The following is a 16,868-nucleotide window of genomic DNA, read 5'->3' as shown; positions in this document are numbered from 1 at the left end:
AACAAAAAACACAAATAGCCATCAGTCTACTGGTTGCTATTGCAGGGTACAGGTGTAGGATCAGTTGTTAGGAAACCTGCTATCCAGAAGGAAAGCTATCCCCCATAGACTTCATTTTAGTCAATGAGTTTAAAAAATGTGAAATGATTTGAACGCGATGGACTTTTTTCAACCTAATTTAATATGTAACTATGTTTTTCTCTGTAGTAAAACAGTTCCTTGTACTCGATACAAACTATGATATAATTAATCCTTACTGAAGGCACAACAATCCTATTGAGTTTATGTAATGTTTAAATTATTTTTTTTTAAGTAAACTTAAGCTATGGAGATTCAAATTATGGATAAATCCCTTATCTGGAAAATCCCAAGCATTCTGGATAACAGATCCAATACCTATATATATATAGTATTGTGTATACAATAGAGCTGCTTTACACTGAGAATTATGTACTCTTTTAGATTGAAATGGATGTTAATACAACAAAACTTTTATTCCTGCAATGTATTTGTAGGCAAGGGATGTGCTTTTTGCAACCAGCCTTAGCCTTTACCATACATTATATAAGTATATGTTATCTATTATCAGGAACTCTCATGACCTGAAATTTCCAGATACGGGATATTTCATAATTAGGATCACCTTAAGGTTATACATTACATCATTACAACATTTAAACATGAAATAAACACAAAAGGATTGTTTTGACACCAATATGTATTCATGCAACATCGATACCATTTCAATAATTTGCCTTTTCTTCTGACTCTTTCCAGCTATGAAATGGGGGTCACTGACCCCATCTATGTACAAATGCTTTTTAAGGCTACAAATGTATTAATATTATAGCTACTTTTTATTACTATTCTTTCTATTTAGGCCTCTCCTCAGAAAATCACTCTCTACATCATACTGAAAGTTAACTGAAAGAAGAACAACCCCTTTAAGTACAATGTACTGTTTTATTTACTACAGAGAAAAGGAAAATTATTATTTTTTTAAAATTTCATTATTTTCTTAAAATGTCCATTCTGTAATTTCTGAACCTTCTGGATAAGGGATTCCTTAACTGTATAATACCATAATTCTTTATTTATACAGTGCTTGTACATAGATTATACATCATTTATATGAATCCATGAGCCAGTGGAGCTCCCAATCTAACTCACTATAAGGTTTACACAAACAGTATATGTTAAATTTTCTTAGTAGCCAATTAACACACCTGTATGTTCTTGGACAATAGAAAGAAACCAAAGTAGCAGAGAAAAGCAGCACAGTTTTGTGATATTGTTAATATTTCAGTGGATCAGTTTTATTTCTAGCTATAGGCATTCTGTTAGTCCCTGGAATAAAAAAAAGTGTTTAAAACAGACAATATATCAAGAGAACACTGTAACAAAGGGTAAATGTATCATATTATGGAGCTATAACTAAAGTAACACTTTATATGTTGATACATAAATTGATATAATTGATTGCAAATGTATCAAGAGACCTAATCAGGCATTAGGGGGTAATTTATCAAAGGTCGAATGTTAGAGTTTTTATACCTCGAATGAACTCACAACTCGAATAGTTTCTTATTTAACAAAAAACTTAATTCAGTGAGTAAGTTGCGTAACCCGAAAACTCGAAATAATCAAGTTTTGAGCTGAAAATCAACTAAAATTTCTCAAATTCATCGAGTTTTCATGCAAAACACTCGACCATCATGAAGGCTTCAATTGGTTCAAGAGACCTCTGCCATTACTCCTACAGGACCATGACAGGTTTTAGATGATGTATTTTCGGATTCAAGCTACTTCCAGGGGCGGGGTATAATAAATCTTGAAAAACTTCGAGTTTTTTTTTTTTAACTAGAAAATGTGACTTTTGACCAAAAAAATCATCCAGAAAACTCAAATCTTTGTGGAAAACACAATTTGAACTTTAATAAATAATCCCCTAAGTGTGTATAGCTGTATATAAATGTAATGTATTATGCCAAACAACTGGGCAAAAAATAAAATATTCCCAGGATAGAGCATCTTCTGTATAATGCCAAATATTTTATACTTTGAGGATAGCCCACTGTTGACCCAAAAGCACTTGGGCTTAAAGGAGACCCGTCACCCAAAAAAAATATTCCAAATCCTATGTTATCATGTTAGTCAAGCAAAATTAACTTAAACTACACTGTATAGATTATTTGAATCTTGTTTCCATCAGTCTGGGAACTCATAATTATGGCAATTGTGGACACTGTTATTAAGGCAAGCCTTGCATCATCTCAGAATCTTGTTTGTGCACCAGAATGGGGGACCTGATGTTAATCCCTATGCACTGGCTACACAATTAAATGGTTAAGAGAACTGGGGGAATGTGGGGAGTGTAGTGACATATAGGAAGAGCTGAATGGAAAGTGAAAGTAATTGCTTGCCTTGCCTCTATGCCTAAGGCATAGAGGAAGGGCAGTCATTATTTGATTGACAACTGAGATTTTTAAACAGTTATGAACACTATGGGGCCGATTCATCAATAGTCGAATATCGAGGGTTAATTAACCCTCGATATTCGACTGGGAACTAAAATCGTTCGACTTCGAATATCGAAGTCGAACGATTTTGCGCAAATCCTGCGATCGATCGATCGAAGGATTTTTCGTTCGATCGAACGATTAAATCCTTCGAATCGAACGATTCGAAGGATTTGAATCCAACGATCGAAGGAAAATCCTTCGATCAAAAAATCACAGGCAAGCCTATGGGGACCTTCCCCATAGGCTAACATTGACTTCGGTAGGTTTTATCTACCGAAGTAGGTGGTCGAAGTATTTTTTAAAGAGACAGTACTTTGATTATCGAATGGTCGAATAGTCGAACGATTTTTACTTCGAATCGTTCGAATCGTTCGAATTCGATCGAATTCGATCGAATTTAACCAATTCGATGGTCGAAGTACCCAAAAAATACTTCGAAATTCGAATTTTTTTACATTCGAATTCTTCACTCGAATTTTGTAAATCTGCCCCTATGAGTTTTCAACAGCTATGAACACAAATAAAAAAAAAGAATTTGGATTTCATGCTTAATTTGAAAAGGACTTTTATTGTACAGCTCTTTATGTCTGGTTGACCGATCCAAAAATGTAATATGTGGCTAGTAAAAGGCACCTCTGAGTTTTATGACATGTATAAAAGCACTTGGGCTTTAAATGGTCATGAAACAATTTATAATAATATCCTTATATTTTTATACTTTACAAAAGGGGGGTACATTATTTTATATATATATATATATATATATATATATATATATATATATATATATATATATATATATATATATATATATATATATACACATACATACAACGTTCACCTTCTCTGTCTGCACATGCTGACCACTGAAAACAATTTCCAGGTCCTGTGCTCCATTTGAACTATACAAATGTATACAAATATAAGTATACAGGTATACAAACTATACAAATACAAACCCTGTATTTAATATTAAGATGATCTAATATTCTAAGGCTGGAATGTTATATAGTGATGCAAAAAAATTGACATACTGATGAATCCCATAGCTTTTTTTCAAACCAAGCCTGTGTTTAGTCAAACCAAAATGCGAATTCAAAACCGAAGGCAACATATTGAATGGGAGAAAGTTAGTTTTCACCAGGTGTAAAATATGCCTCTAAAAATTCCATAGGAATAAATAGAGTGTGGTGGAATTTTAGGGCAGATTCAGCTGTCTTTCTACACCTTAAAGACAAGGGACACTCCTTTAAAGATAACGATATTCTCATTTTGGACAGAGAAGACCGTTGGTTTGAATGAGGCGTAAAAGAGGCTATTCATGTTAAAGTAGAAAAACAATCCCTAAACAGAGTAGGGGGCCATCAACACCACCTGTCTGCTACATACAACGATGTTCTAAGATCTTAACCTCGGCAGTTTCACATAACATCACACCTCCGTTCATGCAACTCTCACAAGTAACACTTGCCTCTTTTAGTTACATGACACAATGATTATTCTATCACAGTAGCTACACAGCATTCACAACCGCTGTGAGTTTCACTTGCACCTCATTGGATAGTTACACTGTACCATAGTGATTGGATTATTAGAAGAATTTATATGGTGAGGATTTCCCGTACCAGTCAGAAGAAGCTGCTTGGATGAGTAGGGAAATGTCTTCATTAATTAATTAGCAAGTCCAGTTGCTCTAAATTTACTTTTACGAGATATACCATGACCTGGATGAATGAAAACCTGTATACTTACTCTTATCTATATATTAAGTTATGTAGGCCTATCATACTATGTTTGCAATTGTTGGGGTTGTTAACCTTTAATTAACTTTTAGTATGATATAGAGAAGCAACTGTTTTTTATTTTTTATTATTTGTGTTTTTTGAGGTATTTAGCTTTTTATTCAGCAGCTCTCCAGTTTGCAGTTTCAGCAGTCTGGTTGCTATGATCGGAATTACCCTAGCAACCATGATTTGAATAAGATCTGGAATATGAATAAGGGAGGGCTTGAATAGGAAGGTAAGTAATAAAAAGTAGCAATAACGTTACACGTGTAGTTTTACAGAATATTTGCTTTTTACATGGGTTCAGTGATTCCCATTTCAAAGTTGAAAGGAAGAATATGTCATATAATTAAAAACTATAAAGAAGAAAACATGAAGGTCAGTTGAAAAGTTGATTACAAAAAAATTATCCATTTTATAACATACTAAAAGTCAATGTAAAGGTGAACCACCTCTTTAATGTAGTCCTAGTTAAGATTTAAGTAAATGATAGCCCTGCATTAATCTGCATGAATTATAGGCGGAATGTTGACACCCAAATAACCACAAAGATCCTTTATAAATCTATAAAGGATCTTTGTGGTTATTTGGGTGTCAACATTCCGCCTATAATTCATGCAGATTAATGCAGGGCTATCATTTACTTAAATCTTAACTAGGACTATAGATCTATCATGAAGATGACATCATCAGCAAATCAATGGAAACATTATCACTTTATTTGTATTTGTTATTATTTACATTTTAAAGATATATTTGCCAGAAAATGACTGCATATTTTTAGGCTGCACCAATGTATTAAAACATTACTAGGGCAGAACGTCTCAGTTGTTAGGTACCCTTTTATACTAAAATCGACTCTGTAGTTTCTTTTAGCAATAGTTTTGTCTGCGTCAAAGCCAGTAGACCACATCCAATGCAACACCCACTATCCAGTTTCGAAGTCTATGGGAAAAAAACTAGAACTGAATTTGGAGAAATGTTCTTCTCCTTGAATTGAATCCAGTCCATGAGTTTTCATGTGATAAACCAGGAGATAGATTTTCTCACTGAACTGAATCTGGATCTGAATCCATAGTCTGAACTGCTACAGCATTAGAAATTGACCCTCAACAAATTTAAAGGAATACCAATGTCATATTAAACAATGTTTGTGTTGTCAAATCAAGATGCTAGAAGTAACGTGCAATAATGTACTGTGTAAAGTAGCATATTGTAGCAAAACATTTTTTTACATCTAAAAAAGGTTATTGTCAATTTCTACACTTGCATTGGGATGCTTATATACTCATACTACTGTGGCTACTTCTAAAACACAATACTGTTTTGCGTTATTTTCTTCTAGGGATTTCTTTGCACTCTGATACTAGTCAGTACTTCTGATGACATGAAAAACAATCATAAGCCTTAAAAAATATTTCTTTGAAAGGCTTATTCTATTTTTGTATGTACCTGCACTGATACAGGTATGGGATTTGTTATCTGGAAATCCGCTATCCAGAAATCTCAGAATTATGGGAAAACTGTCTCCCATAGACATTTTATCCAAAAAATCCAATTTTTTTAAAAATCATCCTTTTTCTCTGTAATAAAACAGTACCTTGTAATTGATCTCAACTAAGAGAGACATCCTTATTGGAGGAAAAACAATCCAGTTGGGTTTATTTACTGTTTAAATGATTTTTTAGAAGGTATGAAGATCCGGATTATGTCAAAGATCCGTTATACGGAAAACCCCAGGTCCCATGTTCTGGCCCTATTCAGCTGTAATTTTTGTTTTGTTGTGTTTTTCTAATTTTGTTTCAGAATCATGTTCTGATTTCAGATGTATACTACATCACATTTAAGAAAAAAATGGCAGTAATTAGCAGCACCCTGTTTGTCTGTATGACTGCTGATAATCACAATGGGAACAGATTCAAGTATTGTTCATAGTTCCCCTGATGTACACTGTATCTATGGCCTGGCATTGGTTTCACATTTAATATTACCATTCAATTGTTGGTTGGTTACTATTGTCCATAATGCCTGAGTAATGTTAAAAGGTTGTCAACTTTTTAGTTAACTTGTAGTATGATGTAGAGAGTGATATTCTGAGACAATTTGCAGTTGGCTTGTATTAGCTTTTTTTCATTTAGCTTTTTATTCAGCAGCTCTGCAGTTTGCAATTTCAACAATCTGGTTGCTATGCTTCAAATTACCATAGTAACCATGCTTTGATTTGAAATAAACTGGAATATGAATAGGATAGGGTCTGAATAGAAAAATGAGTATTAAAAAGTAGCAATAACAATATATTTGTAGCTTTACAGAGCATTAGACTTTTAGATGGGGTCAGTGACCCCCTTTTGAAAGCTGGGAAGAGTCAGAAGAAAAAGGCAAATCATTAAACTATAAAAAATAAAAAAAGGAGACCAAATGAAAATTTGCTTTGAATAGTCCAGTCTATAACATATTTAACGTTAACTTGAATAACGCCTTTAAATGACTGGCACTAACCTATGAAAATCTGGGTTTTACTGAACTTACCTTCATCCAATCTGCCTTCTAAAAGAGTCATCATAGTCATTACCATAACATGTGCTTCCCATTTATAAAAGAACATCCTTACAACCTTACAGATGGTTAGCACACCTGATTTGGGGGCATAAATTGACTCGCACCAATGGCTAATATACTCTCTTGTGGCCAATCAAAACTCATTCATCTATAGGTTCACAGGTAAACACAGCTCATGCTAATAGTGTAGACAATCTCTGCAACATATGTGAGGTCATGTTGGTTAACAAAAAAGCCTATGGTAATTGCTTCAACACCCTAAAGAGTTATTTGGGACAACCAAAGGTTAAACAGGTATGGGATCCATTATCCTAAACTTGCTATTCAGAAAGCTCCGAATTACAGGAAGGCAATCTCCCATGGACTCCATTTCAATCAAATAATTAATTTTTTTTAAATGATTTTCTTTTCCTCTGTAATAATAAAACAGTAGCTTACACTTGATCCAAACCATGATATAATTAATTCTTATTTGAGGCAAAACAATTCTATTGGGTTAAATCAATATTTAAATGATCTATTAGGAGACTTAAGGTGTGGAGATCCAAATTGCGGAAAGAGCCCTTATCCCGAAAACCCCAAGCATTCTGGATAACAGGTTCCATAAATGTACAATTTAGTTTAAGCCACACAGCTATTACATTTTTATATTGATACATACTAACTATGATGGTACCCTGCATGCAGTCTGCAAAACTGGAATGGTGTTGAACCAGAAAAAAACACAAAATATTCACTTTTTACATTAGACGTTTCCTTAAAATCATAGATCACAAGTTTTTTTTAAATGTCCACAGAAGTAGAAACATCTCCTAATACCACACTACACTGTAGTGCCATAAATACACAAACATAGCTTCTAAAGACTGCATACAAAGTTAGAAGACTGCATACAAGTTAGACACGTTAACAAATAAGACATAAAATGTTTAGAAATACAGTAGAACCCCCATTTTTCGTTTTTCAGGGGACCAGAAAAAAAATAGCGTAAATTCCAGAAATATGTAAACTCATAGAAATTAATTATGCATTATTTATATTGGTGGGATGTAAAATTTACAATAATAGCTTTTCAGAAATTCTCTAGTATTATAAGTTTATTTCATAATTTTATAATGGTGATATGAAGACACATGAAGCATCAACCTATGATACAGGTATGGAATCCATTATCCGGAAAACCCTTTATCCATATCCATAAAGCTCTGAATTATGGAAAAGCAGTCTCCCATAGACTCCATTATAATCTAACAATGATTTCCTTTATCTTTATCTTTGTAATAATATAACAGTACCTTGTACTTGTTCCAAACTATGATTTCATTAATTCTTATTGGAAGCAAAACCATCTTATTTGGTTTATTTAACGTTTACATGGTTTTCTAGTAGACTTAAGGTATGAAGATCCAAATTACAGTAAGATCCATTATACAGAAAACCCCAGATCCTGAGCATTCTGGATAACAGATTGCATACCTGTATTTCATGCACATTCATTAAATCCTCTGTCTAATGCATGAGAACAACCAACAGCAACATACAAATGGATATTTCAAAAGTAACTGTGAATGCAGATTTGCAGAAAAACAACACTAGATATTGCATTTCTATTTTTCTTTAGATACACTAGCACCCAGCTCATGTTATATGTATAGAATAAGATCAGCAGCCCCACTATTTCAATAATTGTGCATTCAGTGCAATTGTTTGCATAAATTGATTTTTTTGTGATTTGCACTTACTTGCCCATAGTACCCAGTGATACACAACTCCAGTAGGTTTCATATTTGCAAGTGAACCCTAATCTAATCTAAAAACATCACCCAGAAAAAAATCAATAACCCAGAAAACGCAAACTGTTTTGTATGGGAGGAAGATGTTTAATTAAACAGAGCTTGTCAGTGCCTGGTATAAATCTACACACACAGTACTGAGTTTGTTAGGAGAAAAGAAAAAAAAATATGTTTCCTGCATCTTTTTCCACATTAGTTTGAAAAAATAAAATTCAAAAGAAAAACTCCATCTCTGGAAGTCAATTGGTAGCAGTGCCTCTAAACACACTAGCTGGTAAAGCTTCTCTAGTTGCAGTTATTCAGTCTGGTATTTTTCTTAGGCCTGGGGCCTTTCCAGACTCTGGAGAGCCTCTGATAGCGGGAACTGTAACAAAACATAAAAATTGGGGAAAAATTCACTCTTAAAAACGTATACAGAGTCTCAACAGCACCTTTGTTTCTGTATTATAAAAGTCACATTGTTGCTTGACTTTATCTTGGCTGTTAATGACTTGACCCTGCATGACCTTCAATGCTACAAACAGCCTCCATTCAGAGTAGGCTAGAAATGGCTGGTTCATCGGCCTTTTGAGTCTCCGTACATATTACGAGGCATTGGCACCATCTTTTCTTCACATGTCACCTTGTTATCCTTCAGAATATTGTACCAAATAAATCCTGAGGTCCGGAGGTCTTCGCTACGACAGATTAGATAAGGCATGGTGTCTATGCGACCCTGGATGTGGGCACTCCGCAGAAGGCCTGAGCAGTGTCCACTGACTTTTTCAAGTCGTCTTAATACCAGGTGCGCTTTCCTGCAAAGAAACAAAAAGTATGTTAAAGGGATGCCTTTAATGGAGCATGCAAAAGCAAGTGATGTACCTTGTATCTTTGCATAATTCTAGTACATTTGTAGGACTTTAGAAAACTGTTTATGGCCCATTTTCATTAATTTTAAATACTCCAATAAATGATGTTGCTTTATTAGGTATTAACCTTTTCACTGCCAGCCAATTTGGCCAAGTTGATACTTTTATTGCCAGGTTTTGAACATTTTGTGCTCTTCCACTTTAGGGGCCTTTCCTGGGGGGGGTCTTTTAGTTTACCCAGGAAAACAAGATATTGTTTTTTTCAGGACACTCCTGTAAAAAGATATGGGCTTCTAAGTGTATTTAAAAAAAAAACAAAAACAAAAAAACAGGTTCACATGATACAAACGCAAATATCAGAAACATAATTTATTTTATGTACGAGAACACAGCAGATTTGGAAAGTTCTGTGTCTCCCGAACGCGCCAATACAAAATATATACAGTTTTATGGAGATTTCTTACTTCTATAGATCAAAAGCTAGAAGCAGCAAACTACCAAATTTCCACAGCACTGCTCCACAAAACTGCATACCTGATTTCAAGGCCAAACATTCCATTAACAGTAGGTATACCCTAAAAAACTGCACATTATTGGAAAGAACAGATTCTAACGAGTTCAAAACGGGTAAATATATATTTGTACTCAAAACTACCAAGTTGCAATTCTTTCCTAAAATTAGCAGTTTTTATAAAAATGTTAAATTTTTGAGAAATTACCTCAAAGTCTCCAGTCTACAGCATTGTATCTCCAACATATCAATAGATACCAAGATAAAACTCCCTAAACATGAAAGCCCGGGGTCCGCTGAACAGTTTGATGCCCAATATGCATAGGTGCACCTAAGTATGTGGTTTATAGGGGCCCCAGAATGATGACACCCCATACGAGAAATCAGTTCTGTAATTCCAGATACTGCAAAATTAACAAATTTACAGCATTATTCAAGGGGCAAAAATAGAAAAATGTATGTTCACCCCAGAAAACCATATATTTTTGGAAAGTACACATTCTGACGAATCTAAAATGGGTATGCATGCCTTTCTACTCTAAAGTACCAAGCCGCAAAGCTTTCCTAAATTTGGAGATTTTTATGACATTTCCGAAAATCACCTCAATACTCCAAATCTGAAGCATCGTATCTCCTAAATGTCAATACATACCAAGATAAAACACTCTAAACCTGAAAGCCTGGGGGCCGCTGAACAGTTTGATGCCGAATATGCATAGCTACACCTAAGTATGTGGCAAGTATGTGGCATATAGGGGCCCCTGAATGAAGACACCCCATACAAGTAATGAGTTCTGTAATTCCAAATCCTGGAAAATAAACACATTTACAGCATTTTCCAAGGGGCAAAAGTAAAAAATAAGTATGTTCACCCCAGAAAACCATACATTTTTGGAAAGTACACATTCCTGTGAATCTAAAATGGGCATGCATGTCTTTCTACTCCAAAGTACCAAGCTGCAAATTTGGCAAATTTTTTGACATTTCTGAAAATCATCTCAATACTCCAAATCGAAAGCATCGTATCTCCTACATATCAATACATACCAAAATAAAACACCCTAAATGTCTAAGCCCGGGGTCCGCTGAACATTTTGATGCCGAATATGCATAGGTACACCTAAGTATGTGCCGTATAGTGCCCCCAGAATGAAGACAGTTCTGTAATTCTAGATACTGTAAAATCGGCACATTTACAGCATTTTTCTATGGGAAAAAGTACAAAAATGTATGTTCACCCAGAAAACCATTTATTTTTGGAAAGTACACATTCTGACGAATCTAAAATGGGTATGCATGTCTTTCTACTCCAAAATACCAAGCCGCAAAAATTTCCTAAATCTGGAAATTTTTATGACATTTCCGAAAATCACCTCAATACTCCATATCTGAAGCATCGTATCGCACACATAACATTACATACCAAGATAAAACACACTAAATCTGAAAGACCGGGGTTCACTGAACAGTTTGATGCCCAATATGCATAGGTACACCTAAGTATGTGGCGTATAGGGGCCCCAGAACGAAGACACCCCATATCAGTTCTGTAATTCCAAATACTGCAAAATCAGCACATTTACAGCATTTTTCAAGGGGCAAAGGTACAGAAATGTATGTTCACCCCAGAAAACCATATATTTTTGGAAAGAACACATTCTGACGAATCCAAAATAGGTAATTGTGTCTTTCTACTCAAAACTTCCATATTGCGAAGCAACGCTAAAGGCAGCGGTTTTTATGACATTTTGCCTAAAATTGTCTAAAAATATTTATCTGCTGTCTTTTCGCCTTCTGTGAAAATAGACCAGTGACTGTGTATTGCACCCCCTAACAGCACAAATACCCCCCAAAACCATATATTTTTTGGAATGTACACATTCTGACAAATCCAAAATAGGTAATTATGTCTTTCTACGCCAAACTAACATACTGCAAAGCAACGCTAAAGGCAGCGACTTTTGACATTTCTGAAAATTGTCTAAAAATATTGCAATTGGCCACATTTATCTCACCTAATTTCCTACATACAATTGTAAAACACCCTAAATATTGATGCCAAGGGTCTACTGAACAGTTTGATGCCCAATATGCATAGATATACCAAAGCATCTGGCATGTGCAGACCCAAAAAAAATGAGATGTGCAGACCCAAAAAAAAATGAGTGCATTTAAATTTTCTCCAATGTCTTTTCGCCTTCTGTGAAAATAGACCAGTGACTGAATATTGAGCCACAAGACCCCCTAACAGCACAAATACCCCCCAAAACCATATATTTTTGGAAAGTACACATTCTGCCAAATCCAAAATAGGTAATTATGTCTTTCTAAGCCAAACTACCATACTGCAAAGCAACGCTAAAGGCAGCAGTTTTTATGACATTTCTGAAAATTGTCTAAAAATATTGCAATTGGCCGCATTTATCTCACCTAATTTCGTACATACAATTGTAAAACACCCTAAATATTGACACAAGGGTCTACTGAACAGTTTGATGCCCAATATGCATAGATATACCAAAGCATCTGGCATGTGCAGACCCAAAAAAAATGAGATGTGCAGACCCAAAAAAAAATGAGTGCATTTAAATTTTCTCCAATGTCTTTTCGCCTTCTGTGAAAATAGACCAGTGACTGAATATTGAGCCACAAGACCCCCTAACAGCACAAATACCCCCCAAAACCATATATTTTTGGAAAGTACACATTCTGCCAAATCCAAAATAGGTAATTATGTCTTTCTAAGCCAAACTACCATACTGCAAAGCAACGCTAAAGGCAGCAGTTTTTATGACATTTCTGAAAATTGTCTAAAAATATTGCAATTGGCCGCATTTATCTCACCTAATTTCGTACATACAATTGTAAAACACCCTAAATATTGACACAAGGGTCTACTGAACAGTTTGATGCCCAATATGCATAGATATACCAAAGCATCTGGCATGTGCGGACCCCCAAAAAAATTTGTGTATTTGATTTTTTTCTGTTTATTTTTGGAAAGTACACATTTTGACGAATCCAAAATAAGTAATTATGTCTTTCTAAGCCAAACTTCCATACTGCTAAGCAACACTGAAAATTGTCTAAACATATTGCAATTGGCCACATTTATCTCACCCAATTTCTTACATACAATTGTAAAACACCCTAAATATTGACGCCAAGGGTCTATGGAACAGTTTTATGCCCAATATGCATAGATATACCAAAGCATCTGGCATGTGCGGACCCGAAATAAAAATAGTGCATATGAATTTTCTCCGCTTCCGATTCACCTTCTGTGAAAATAGATGCTGGACTGAATATTATGTGCCCAAGACCCTCTAACAGCAGAAAAAACCCCCAAAACCATATATTTTTGTAAAGTACATATTGTGGCGAATCCAAAATTGCAAAAAAAAACTTGTGCTCCAAATGATCAAAGTGCAAACGACGCTAGAAAAAACAACAATGCAAATAACAATGCAAGCATAAAATCCTAAAAAATAAAAAACTATTAGGCAAATCAATGACATAACAAAATAACTGATCCGACAGCGTGGCTAGCGGTCAGAATGCTTGATCCAATAGTCACGCTGTGAAATAAACAGTTTTTAGCAAAATAAGTGAAAAATAGATAAAATGAAGAACTAAAAAAAAAACAAAAAAAAAATAAAACATGTGTGTTAGTGTGTGTACTGCTCTAAAAAGTGTGTAAATGTGTCTATATGTGTATGTAAGTGTGTAAATATGTGCAAAAGTATGTAAGTGTACAAAAGACAAAAAAATCCAGAAAAGCAAAAAAAAAAAAAACCACCTACCTTTAGTTACATGTGTAGTGTGTGTGTGTACATACATGTGAGTGTGTAAATGTGTGTAAACGCCACTTACCATTTCTGTGGCTGGGGGGAATCCTTGGCAGCGTTGGAGGGCCCAGGATTGCTCACAGGAAGTGAGTGGGCGGTGCTGGATTGTGTCTCACGAGGTCTGCGATGTGCCTGCGACTCTGCATAAGGTAAGAGCCTGGTAAGAGACTGAAGTCGGGCCCTGCGATGATGTGGGAACCTCCTTAGCTCGTTGCCTAAGGGGTTGGGGACGCGCAGACTCGCCTGCACGGCGACTAAAGCCGCCAGTGCAGCGAGGGACCCTGAACTGTGCAGCAAGTAGGTACTAAGTGCTTGGCAGTCAGAGCATTTTCCTGCCAGAAAGTAGTACCTACGTGCTTGGCAGGGAAAAGGTTAAAACAGCATTTCCCGTCACTTAAATAATGACAAACACTATTCTTGTATACAATGCCTTTATTTCAACATTTGTGTTTCTGTGTAAACACAAATAACAAGTTAAACATATTAACCAATTGCAATGTAAATATTACCATTAAAGGAAAACTATTCCCCCTAGAATGAATAATTAACCAACAGATGGTTTATATAATATTAAGTGACCTCTTAAAGAATCTTGCCTTTTACCTTGAGCCACCATTTTATGATATTCTCTGTGCTGCCTCAGAGACATCGGCGTCCACAGATAGGGGCAATTCCCCAATTCCCCCACCCCCCGGAATTGTACTTTATAATTAAGGATATTCTCTTGCCAGGTGTCATGCAAAGATTGTGCACACCAGAGCTAAGTTGCCGATGCTGCCCAGGACTTCTATTTATATCTCTGCAAGGTTCCACACTCGCTCTTTCTTTATTCTGTCCTGCTATATCCTCCACGATCATGGCCTGCAGTGATATGTAAGCACTTTGAACCTGCCTCCCATCCAATTGCTGCACAGCTCTTGGTGTTTGGACTTGGACAAAACCCACCAAAATGTTTCAATGTAAAGAAAGCACGCAAGTCAAAGTGCGGGTTGGTCGGGGGCACCTGTATCTGGACTGGACTGTTTGCTCTTTTCTATGCGGAGGGGAGTCTCTGGCTTTGCGGAGCACATATGGCATCCCACTTGCCGCCGACAACGGACGTGTATGCATTGTGTGTTTGTGTACTCACAGAGCTGTAGTCACTCCTCGGTCCTCCCATTTATAATGCGCTGATCTCCCCCATCATGTCTCTGTCCTCAGTCCTGGCCACAAATCAAGTTGTGATCTCAGCTCCTCTGCAAAGTGCGTATTTTACTCCTCTGCTCCATGCTCCCCCCTCAGTCATTTTACTATTCTGTCTCCTCTGTGTGGTTTTTATACAAATGGCCTGTAGATGTCACTGTGCTCAAGACTTATACTGTGTATACTTTCTATACAGCTTGTGGTGTTAGAGTTGCTTACTGTTGTGTAATGGCTGCATGAGCCTGCTAATAAAAGCACTGTTATACTCTACTCATCTTCCGCTACCAAAACATAACAAATTGGCGACAAGATGTCGTGCTAAGAGTAAATGTGGTTGCTAAAAGATATAAATTCCGCCAATGTGGACAGCATTATTGCAAATCCACAGAACAATTTGTAGCAGCTTTGAGAAAGCTGGTTGTTACCTGTGAGTTTGGGAGTCTAACAGATGAAATGCTGAGACCAAAATAGTGGAAAAAACAAACTCACCTCACATTAGAGAGAGACTGCTCCTAAAGCAGGCTTTAACCCTTGCAAAGGCTATTATAGTTGCTACCCAAATTGAAACAGCAGTGGCAATGGCTAAAACTCTCAGTCAGGGAACTGCTGGGTATGTACAGATTGTGAATTCAACACTGTGGCCTAATAAGGCACAGTCACAGGCAAAATACAGTGCTAGGAAAGGGATTCACCTACACTGCAAAATCGTGCAGCAAATACAAATAAAAAATACTGCTTTGGCTGTGGTTCAACACAACACACTGCAAATTATGTTACATGTCCTGCAAAAGCTATACAGTGCCGCAAATGCAAAAAGGTAGGACATTTTGCTAAGATCTGCCGTAGTTCTGCTAAAGATGTTCCAAGTCACTACTATAAATTTTACAGTATTTAGTGTGGATAAAGCTGGTACATTTATTCCAGACAAGTTTATATGCACTGTCAATGTCAATACTGCTTCTGCTGACAAAGGGTACTCCATTAACCTGATGCTTGATACAGGTTCAGCTGTTTCTATACTACCAAAGGATATTTTCTTGAAATACTTTGCAAAAGATCCGCTTGTTGCACCTGTCCTGAAACTGGTCAGTTAGTTAAAAGATCCAATCCCTGTGCTTGGTTGCTTGCCAGTGACTGTACAATTTGAATCAAATACAGTACTGCAAAATGTGATGTTTACATTGTGAATAAGGGTACTGCTATACCTAGAAGGGATCTCTTTGCTGTATTAAACCTACAATTAGTTGATGGGTCTCATTACTACAGCACCAGTGCCTGCCACACAGCCAGTGTCTAAAATGTCACCACAAAGCAACACTTCACTGGGTTGTGCCAAGAACTTTGAACACAAAGTTAAAATGGATGCAGATGTGATAACTGCAATTCATTACTGTGTTACTTGTCAGAATCATGACAAAACAGCTATCACACATACACCACCACTTCAGCCAGTATAATTTCCTGATTCAGCATGGGAAAAATTTGCTATTGATATTGTCGGTCCTTTTGCAGATGCTCCTATAGACTGCAGAATTGCTATAACCTTGATAGACTATTACAGTAAATGACCTGAAATTGCATTTGTTTTTCACATAACATCAGCTACAGTAATAACATTTCTGTCTACAGTCTTCAGCAGAGAAGGTAATCCAAAGGAGTTAATATCAGACAACGGCCCACAGTTTGTCTCATCTAAGTTTGAATTCTTTCTGAGAGAGAGAAATATTGTGCATAGGAAATCTTCAGTGTATTACACACAAGCAAAGGGAGAAATTGAGTGATTCTACAGAAGTCTGAAAGAAACAATACAGACAGCAAATC

At 36.1% G+C, this 16,868-nt stretch overlaps 1 protein-coding gene and 1 long non-coding RNA gene across 2 annotated transcripts in view; both read right to left on the bottom strand.

Moving 5' to 3' along the window:
• Nucleotides 1-8,282: 8,282 nt before the first annotated feature.
• Nucleotides 8,283-16,868, bottom strand: part of LOC108698296 (astrotactin-2-like) — a 1,031,088-nt gene continuing 1,022,502 nt past the window's right edge. The window contains exon 22 of the mRNA XM_018229686.2: nt 8,283-9,452. Coding sequence (XP_018085175.2) covers nt 9,215-9,452 — 238 coding nt within the window. The 3' untranslated portion in view covers nt 8,283-9,214. The remainder of the gene's footprint in view (nt 9,453-16,868) is intronic.
• On the bottom strand, nt 12,813-13,232 carry LOC121396902. The gene is made up of 2 exons (XR_005963259.1): nt 13,138-13,232; nt 12,813-12,861 (listed from the first exon to the last, which is right to left on the bottom strand). It is a non-coding gene; the product is annotated as an uncharacterized LOC121396902 (long non-coding RNA).

This window comes from Xenopus laevis, chromosome 8L, assembly GCF_017654675.1.
Source record: "Xenopus laevis strain J_2021 chromosome 8L, Xenopus_laevis_v10.1, whole genome shotgun sequence".
NCBI classification, from domain to species: domain Eukaryota; kingdom Metazoa; phylum Chordata; class Amphibia; order Anura; family Pipidae; genus Xenopus; species Xenopus laevis.
Note: the sequence above shows the minus strand (reverse complement) of the source record. Positions and strands in the feature narration are given on the sequence as shown.